This window comes from Nannobrachium achirus, assembly GCF_963921795.1.
Source record: "Nannobrachium achirus genome assembly, chromosome: 16".
NCBI lineage: Eukaryota > Metazoa > Chordata > Actinopteri > Myctophiformes > Myctophidae > Nannobrachium > Nannobrachium achirus.
Window position 1 is genome coordinate 20,821,615 of NC_137823.1, and position 8,731 is coordinate 20,830,345.

General features: G+C 41.0%; 1 protein-coding gene across 5 annotated transcripts; it reads left to right on the plus strand.

Moving 5' to 3' along the window:
• Positions 1-1,745: 1,745 nt before the first annotated feature.
• LOC308301286 (uncharacterized protein) lies at positions 1,746-4,139 on the plus strand. Of its 5 annotated transcripts, none has more exons than XM_080745214.1 (4): positions 1,746-1,836; positions 2,177-2,235; positions 3,010-3,160; positions 3,603-4,139. In XM_080745214.1, exons 2-4 carry the CDS (start codon positions 2,216-2,218, stop codon positions 3,837-3,839), a joined length of 408 nt encoding a protein of 135 aa, XP_080601340.1. In that variant the 5' UTR covers positions 1,746-1,836; positions 2,177-2,215; the 3' UTR covers positions 3,840-4,139. The 5 variants fall into 5 exon arrangements, 3 of the variants coding, with proteins under 3 accessions (XP_080601340.1, XP_080601339.1, XP_080601338.1); XR_013962863.1 differs by having other exon boundaries at positions 1,756-1,845; positions 3,005-3,160; XM_080745213.1 differs by having other exon boundaries at positions 1,756-1,845.
• The last annotated feature ends 4,592 nt before the right edge of the window (positions 4,140-8,731 follow it).

An 8,731-nucleotide genomic window follows, 5' to 3' on the forward strand; every position in this document is an offset into this window, starting at 1 on the left:
GTAAAACAAACTTTTGGCCTATTTGTGGCTTATCATCACATCCAACCATCTTAAGATACTCAGCTAGTGGGGAATGCTCTCTTCCCTGGTGAGAATTGCCCCTTTATATAGGGCTTGTTTGTGTATTGTATGACATCACGCCACATCATCAGCTGTGGACTCTGTGATGTCATCGTATCTCCATATATGGCCATCTCCGTATATGGAGATATAAGTCGTCCATGCCCAGGTATGGGCTGGTGAGGTCAGACTTTGTGTGATGGGTAGGTTATCTCCGTATATGGAGATTCAACATTCCAGGTGTAACTATGGCTGCCCGTATGACGTGAGAGGTGGAGGCTGTGATATTTGTGGAGATAAGCGACCAACGGTCGCTTATCTCCCGATTAGGGAGTCTTACTGGTGTGTTATAACCACTAGTTAAACCGCTGTAGAGTACTGCATGGACTTGAGTTACAACTCGTACTTTGACCACTTTTCCCGTCTACGCCAAATCTCTTTGCCAAAACAAATCGGCAAGCGTCGCATTGCGACGCATTGTGAGCTTGAAGATCTGTTAGTTTTGGCTAATGTTCTCCCCAGAATGATGCTGGGGTTCAAATAGTTAAGTAACTTTATGTAATGTTGTGCATAGTACTTGCTGCTACAGTACACACAGAAAAATAATGGTTCTTAAATGGTTCTTTAAAAGGCTATATGGTTCTTTGAAGAACCATCACCTACTAAAGAACCATTTTATTTAGCAAATGGTTCTTCAGGATCCTCATATGGTTCTTTGGGATTTAAAAGGTTCTTAGGCCTATGAGAGGATGGTTCTTTGGGATTTAAAAGGTTCTTAGGCCTATATGGGGGTTACAGTATGTATTTTGCAACTGTAAATTATAATCTACATAAAACAATTACAATTTTCAATGTAGGCATTCAGCAGATACGGAGATGGAAAGATTTATAAAAAAAACAATATCCTATAAAATTGTCTTAAAGGAGGAATGTTTGGCCAGCAGGCAGGCTTACCTCTGATGTCACGACTCAGCCATAACCATGCAGCTACACCCAAATATGAAGTGTTGCATGTCTAACCTAAATATGTTGTCATGGGATCAGGTGCAAATAAATCAGTCTGCTCCATATATGGGTACAAAAGGTAGCATGCCTTTATATGGAGATATACTGATGGCATCAGGGAGATCTCCTTATATGGGCATATCAGTTGGCTTGGTGGTGCAACATAGGTGTGAGCGGCCATTTTGCTGTCATATAGATTTCAGAAAATATGCATATACATTATTATAAACCTGGAGACATCCAGTCCCTAATCATGATTATAATTATAAAACATCTGATTCTGTCAAAACATATTTGAAAAACTGAAACATTTATTTATTAAATATATAGGATAATATCATTTTATATAATATATATTTTTAAATAGGCCTGTCCTTGACAGGTGTCAAGAATCTAATGTTTTATCATGGTCATCATGATTCACCATGACCAAACCTACTGCTTACTGTTTTAAACCTGTTGTCCCCATAGAGTTATAATAAGAAGGTTGTCCCCCCCCCCTCTCTCTCACACACACACACACACACACACACACACACACACACACACACACACACACACACACACACACACACACACACACACACACACACAACAACAAGCTCGCGCTGATTGTTGGCCCCGCCCACTTCCTCCTTCTGTTCTCCACTCTGAAGTGATTTACTGCTGCGTCATCTAAACTCACCTCCTCATCTGTGGACAAATTTAACTGACAATTTTCGGTTTCAACTCCAGATTAATCTAACAGCTCTTCAGTTTTACCTTCATTCTGTAAGTAAAGTAAGTTTTTTTCGACTTTCAACATGTTTTAGTTGACGTTAGAATGTTCCACTGCCATCATAACGAGCAGTGGTTACATTTGTTTGTTGTGACAGCCAGGGCAGAGGGAAGAGACAACATTACTGTTGATTAGCTGTTAGCTGCAGCTGCTAATTCAATTGACTGTTAGCTGAAAGCTAAGAAGGTATGTAGTTGAACTTTTGATGTAAACTAGCATAAAAGTCAAGTTTAGTTGTTGAAGGCATTTTTAGTGGTGTGTGTCCTGTGTTATTTAAATGACAGGTCAATGTGTTTAAAAAGAGGGGGAAATTGACTCTGTATTTCCTTACAGAACGTGTAAAGGGATTTGCTGGCAGCGAATGAAGACGAGATGGGCTGTGAGAAAGCAAAGTAAGTTATCCTGTGTGTGTGTGTGTGTGTGTGTGTGTGTGTGTGTGTGTGTGTGTGTGTGTGTGCGCGCGCGCGTGTGTGTCACATCCACAACACAAGATAATGGCACAAAATAATTAAATGTCAGTAGGCCTATCATGTAAAATTCTGTTTTTAGATTATATGTCAATGGTGAAATCGATGTTTGACAAGTATTGGACTAATGTTAAATATAAACATTTTGCTGACCCTACTGTACATTAAAGGAGAACTTCACCACTTTTCAACCTAACTTCATTTAATTGGTCCTCACTAATGTTCATGATAAAATAACAAAAATCATAGAACTCCGTCCGTCTACCAGTGACATCCTCGATAGGGAATCAAAACAAATAGAAACTAGGCTTTCTATTCTTGAATTTCTATTCTTGAAAAGTTGCAATGTTATAATGGAAGGCATTGTTCTCACTATAATAAAAATCTAAATATTTAAAAAAAGAATCTTCCAAAATCTAAATATTTTAAAAAAGAATCTTCCAAACAATGATGTCATTGGTAGATGGATTTCTGAACTGCCCACAGCCCTCCTATGAGACACAGAGTAGAAACAAAATTGTGAACATTAATGACGATGGGTTGAAAAGTGGTCATCATCATCAAGTCGTAAGGTTTATGCAGTATAAGATGACTTCAAAGGTTTGCAGTATATGCAATTCCAAAGTCAATTTAATTTACTTTTTAAAAGAATACTGAAATGAACACAGCATTTCTTTTTTATTATCATTTCAAGAGTAGCTTCCGCTGCCAGGAAGGGTTCAGAGGTCAGCACTGTAAGCTGGGTAGCAGTGACCGTGTGGAACCAGAAAGGCAGTCGTCCCTGCTGAGCACGAGAGCTGGAAGGATTTCAGAGAAAACATCCTCGACTACAACGTTCTGCATACAAAAGGTATTGGCATAAAAGTACCATTTTCAGAATCATATAAAGTATTTGTATCATGGCATTGGATGTTGGATAAAGGACACAGACCCAAAAAGGGCTGAGAAATGCACTAGATGCATTGAAATCAGATTGGAGCAATCTGTTTCCTCAATTGTAATTCTAAATGTAAACAGGATAATAGATGCACTAATTGTGCATGCATGCACACATGAATCACATACAAGGTTCATTTTAGTATTGATGTCAACTCAGAAATGTTAACTCAAGCTTAGAAAGACCGCTTTGTGGCCCCAGAAAGAGAAAGTGAACATTTAGAACAGTAAGACTAGGAGGTGCTGTTATTCCTAGCGTCTCCACACAAACTTACTGCTAACCATTTTCCATTTTGTATGAAAAGGATAGAATTAACTATCTTAAATGTGACTAACTGAACCTCCCCCTTCTTCAGAACGCGTACGACATCAGAGCAGAAGCATCCCCTGTGCTCCAGCCTGTCCCAGTCGTCCACTCAAGTCCTCCCATGGCTCCTAGGAGGATGTGCACCCGGCTGGCTTCTCCTGCAGCAGCTCGGGCGCCCCGTACCTCATTCCCCACCACCATCACCACACGGCAAACAGCAGCTGCACTAGTAGTGACGTTGCTTACGGCGCCAACGGAACCGGCCACGGCACGAGCGGGGACGTGAACGACGCCGGCTACGCGGATGTCGCCCAGGCAGGACGGCAGTCCCACGTCGACTTCAAGAGCTACGTGGCGCGCACTGCTTCAGCAGTGTTGGGATTGGAAGTCTCATCAAAGATGATACACAACCAACAGTCAGTGACTTGTCCCTTCAAGAACTTCCACTGAACTTGCAGGCTCATTTTAAGAACTTGCTGTTGATGAGAAGCTCTGGAAGAGTAAACGCATTCTTTTGAACTCTGTCAAATATGCGGCTGGAGCCTGTATGAGGTGGACTTGCTTTGGATTCTTCTTTTTTACTTGCACGGCACTTAAGAGTTTTAAATATATTTAAATGTTTTGAAACTGTTGTACTGATGTTGAATTTTGATTAAATGATGATTTGATTAAATTCAATGAGTTATAACTAATTGTGTTCATCTTTTCCAACAAATCTGATATATTTTAAAGTGTAATGAAACATTTATTACCCTAAGAAACACTTTTTTAGCTGAAAGAATATTTTTTAGCTGAAGAACCATTTTTTAGCTGAAGAACCATTATAAATTTTCCTTTTCCAAAAGGTTCTTCAGAGAACCTTTTTTTACATGGTTCTTTGAGGAACCAGAAACGGTTCCTCAAAGAACCATTTTTTGATGGTTCTTTGAAGCACCTTTAATGGTTCTTTATCGAACCATTCGAATAAATGGTTCTTTAAAGAACCATGGCGAAAAAGGTTCTTTGTGGAACCAAAAATGGTTCTTCTATGGAATCACTCTGAAGAACCATTTTTGGTTCCAGTTGGAACCTTTTTTTTTCTGTGTGTACATGCTGGTATGCTTACTGTATTATTACTAGTAAGACACCTCAGGGCGACAAGTGACCTCGCCCTAAAGGGCCATGTCTTGGACGCCTGGCCAGTGATGTACTGTATATCGGACCAGTTACCCATATATGGAGGTACCCATATATGGAGATCCATGCACTGTATATGAGATATTCATGTGAGACCCCCAAACATGCTTACTCAGTTATTCGTTATGTGAAAATCCTATGACGTCTAACACATCTGACATCATACATACAATCCCTTTTATGCCCATACATGTCTGAACAAGCCACACAGATATGGGCTGTCTTCCTCCATATATGGGCATTCCCAATTTTTCCCATATGAAGTCCTGTTAGATATGGGCTTAATATTGATGACATCAGGGATCTCCATATATGGGCATAAAAGGGATTCTGTACACGTCCAGACAGACGGAGTCAGCATGTGCCGTTTCACATATTAAACTGCGACCTTTGGTCCCAATATTTACACTAGCCCAGGGGCCTTGTGGTTGAGGTGTCTGCCCTCAGATTGGGAGGCTGTGGGTTCGATCCCCTGGCAGGGTTCATTCTTGTCATAGGGGGCCTAATTCTCTGTGACACTACATGTACATCAAGCTGCCTCACACTACAGAAACAGAAGATATGGGCCACATATGGCTCAGCATTAGCCCTGAATACAGGACGGCGTCCTGGTGCCGCCTCAACTTGAGGAGTAGTGGGCAATCGAGCCCTTAACGGTTTGAGCTAGGAACATCAGATTTCAAAAACAAAGTGCTTACCTAAGCCAACTTTGACAACGATTTGACGCCGCACAACGTTCATTACACGCCGCTACCGGATTGTTGAATAAAAAGCTTTTTTGTCCGAAATTATTTTGCTTAACATAGGACTTCCGCCTCTAGTGGACAGTCGCGTCATCTCTGGTTGATCATTGTAGTGAACGGAGATGATGCGATGACGCGACTGTCCACTAGAGGCGGAAGTCCTATGTTAAGCAAAATAATTTTGGACAAAAATGCTTTTTATTCAACAATCCGGTAGCGGCGTGTAATAAACGTTGTGCGGCGTCAAATTGTTATCAAAGTTGGCTTAGGTAAGCACTTTATTTTTGAAATCTGACGTTCCTAGCTCAAACCGTTAAGGGCTCGATTGCCCACTACTCCTCAAGTTGAGGCGGCACCAGGACGGTCATGTATATGACCGTCCTGTATTCAGGGCTAGGCTCAGCATATGGCAAGGCTTACTCACACATTATTGCCTAATACATAGAGTGTGAGATGATGATTCCCTTCATGTTACGCTATACTACAGTATATCTATATGATGTTCTCTTTATATTATGTTTGTGGCATGATATGTTCTATGTTAATGCATGTGTTGGTCATGTGACTCGTGTGTGTTTGTGGGGATGTGTGTGTGTGTGTGTGTGAGCGCAGTGGATTTGAATGTCAAATTCATTTTCCATCCATGGAGGTTACTTTGACTGACCAGTCAAAACGAAAAAATAAATTGTTATTTTTAGTCCAAACAACTGTAATTTCCACTGTGAGATGAACACATTGTTTCAAAACTATTTTTAATAATAATAATAATAATACATTATAAAAATAAAAATGCTTTATAAGGCTATAATTGCCAAACCTTTGGAAATGTTAACAACAAGTAATGTAAAACTCTTTTATCCTAAACTGAGCTTAGCAGGACTGAACACAATGTTCTCACTGTGTGAGGAAAGCTTTGACATTTGCTCGTGGGCCTGAGGGTTGTTTGAATATTTGAATAACCTAGAAAATCTGCAGCTCGACAAGTTCTGAAGTACCTGGAGCAAAGCAAACATGTTTAGCAACTTAAGTTGCTTATTTAGATATTTGATATTTATTTGATCAGACATTTCCTGTACAAACCCATATAACTCCAGGGGGTAACCAGCAAAAGTAGTTAATTGCGAATTTGCGACATAGGCCGCAGTCTGTCTGTCTGTCTGTCTGTCTGTCTGTCTCTGTAACGCTTGCTTTGATCTTTTATTGTTGTTTGACTGCTCTGACAGCACGCTCTGACATCACTGTGATGTCAGGGGAACCACACTAACAGAATCCCTTTTATGCCCATATATAGATCCCTGATGTCATCAATATTAAGCTCATATCTGTGAATGCCAATATGTATACATGTCAGTCTAATCTATATAGACTATGAAAGTCAGTCTAACCAGTGTGGCTGGTTCTACAGACAGGGATCTCCAATCCATATATGGGCATAAAAGGATTCTGTTAGTGCGGTTCCCCTAACAGGACTGGGGACTTCATTTGGGAATGTCCATCCATATATGGAGGCCACTTCTGCCACATATAATCCCCTTTATGCCCATATATGGAGATCCCTGTCTGTAGAAACAGCCACACTGGTTAGACTGACATGTGGTTAGAAAAAGACACCCTTAGGCGTCTTACTAGTATAATCATAATCACATTTGAACCACTTCATCAATTTATACTTTGGCTATAAAAATAGCAGATGTGCTATGTGCAATGCGTCCCATGCGATGCATTGAGAGCTTGTAGTTCTGCTATTTACGAACGCTTTTGCACACATTTGAAAACATTCTGCATAATGAGTACTTTCTACTTTTGGTACTTTAAAGTTATACCATGTAACTTTTTTTATAAGACAAATCTTAAAATTGTCCTAACTGTTAAATCGCTAAAGTTTTAGAACACCCACTCCGTTATTTTCAGCTTCTGAAGCCTTCTCTTTATATGTTTTCTATGAGCCGTGAGGGGGGGAGAATTTCGCGGCAAAATTGCGTCATCATACACTACCGGCCAATCACAGCGAGGGTTATACACTGCCGGCCAATCACAGCGCATCTTGAAGTGGGGTCGCTATCACAATACGGCGGCCATATTTGTAGGCGCCCGTGTAGCTTGCCTCAACATAACAACAGCATTTACTCGGCGAAGGAGTCAGTTTCTCCGGAATGCCTGAACGCACAGGAACCAGGGACCCCTCTAAAGATAGATCTCGGCGAGGTGGAGGCAGACGCGGGGGTGGTCCGCGGCGAAAAACGGCCGAAAGACGCGGACGCGACCGCGTTTGCTATAGAGCTACTGACCTCTAGGTGAGCAACTTACACAGTATAGCTTTAAGTACATTTTGATACCAATTCTTTTGCACTTTTACACAAGTATTTTGAATTCCGGACTTCTACTTGTAACAGAGCATTTCTACGTTGCAGTATCAATACTTTCACTTAAAGGCCCGCTGACACGCCCCGAAATTATAATAGTATGATACAGTAGGCCACATGGTCTCTCTAAAAACGGTCTGAAATAGTCTGAAACTCATGTCACGGTGTAATCTGCCCCTCGCTCCGCAACAACAGCTGACCAGTACAGTAAGTAGTCTAAGTACAGTCAATTAATTTGATTCGCTTATAATTGCGCATTCCCACAATGACATCATAAAAATATTAACCGTCTTACTGGTATTTTAAGATTACTTTTTAAAGTGACAGTACCCCTTTAGGTGACAGTAGGGCCTACAAAATGTGACTGAATAGTGGATGCTGATGCTGAAGCTGACCATTATGGTGATGTGAAGATTGGGCTCTCATCCACAGTCTGTGGCTTCCCAGTTCCCACATTCACAGAGTTGAGTGGCAGCCAGATATACTCCCAGTGTTTCAATGGTTTACAGCAGTGCATGGTTCCCAAACCTTTTAGCCCATGACCCAAAAAAGAAATGTGCCCGGGACCCAAACTAGTGAAAATAGCAGATCTACATGCTCACAACGCGTCACTTCGCACCACGTTGTGAGCTTGTAGATTGGCTATTATCACTACTTCGTAAACGTCCATGAAAAACGTCCTTTTGGGGAATGTTCTTTTGAAGATGTTTTGAAATAACAATAATTTAACAAAATGTAGAAAAGAAAAAATTAAGGGACCCATCCATAAAAATGCGACCCAAAGATGGGTCCCGACCCACTGTTTGGGAACCAGTGTTTATCTTCTCTGGACAAAAGGTGAGAGGGTGAGGGTTCAGGCTTGTTGACTCATCTGTACTCTTTGCAGGCCTGCAGCT

Coding starts and splice junctions, on each gene's coding strand:
- LOC308301286 (XM_080745214.1), top strand. CDS start 2,216: ATGGGCTGTGAGAAAGCAAA. Junction 2,236..3,009: donor ATGGGCTGTGAGAAAGCAAA/GTAAGTTATCCT, acceptor TTTCAAGAGTAG/CTTCCGCTGCCAGGAAGGGT. Junction 3,161..3,602: donor CAACGTTCTGCATACAAAAG/GTATTGGCATAA, acceptor CCCCTTCTTCAG/AACGCGTACGACATCAGAGC.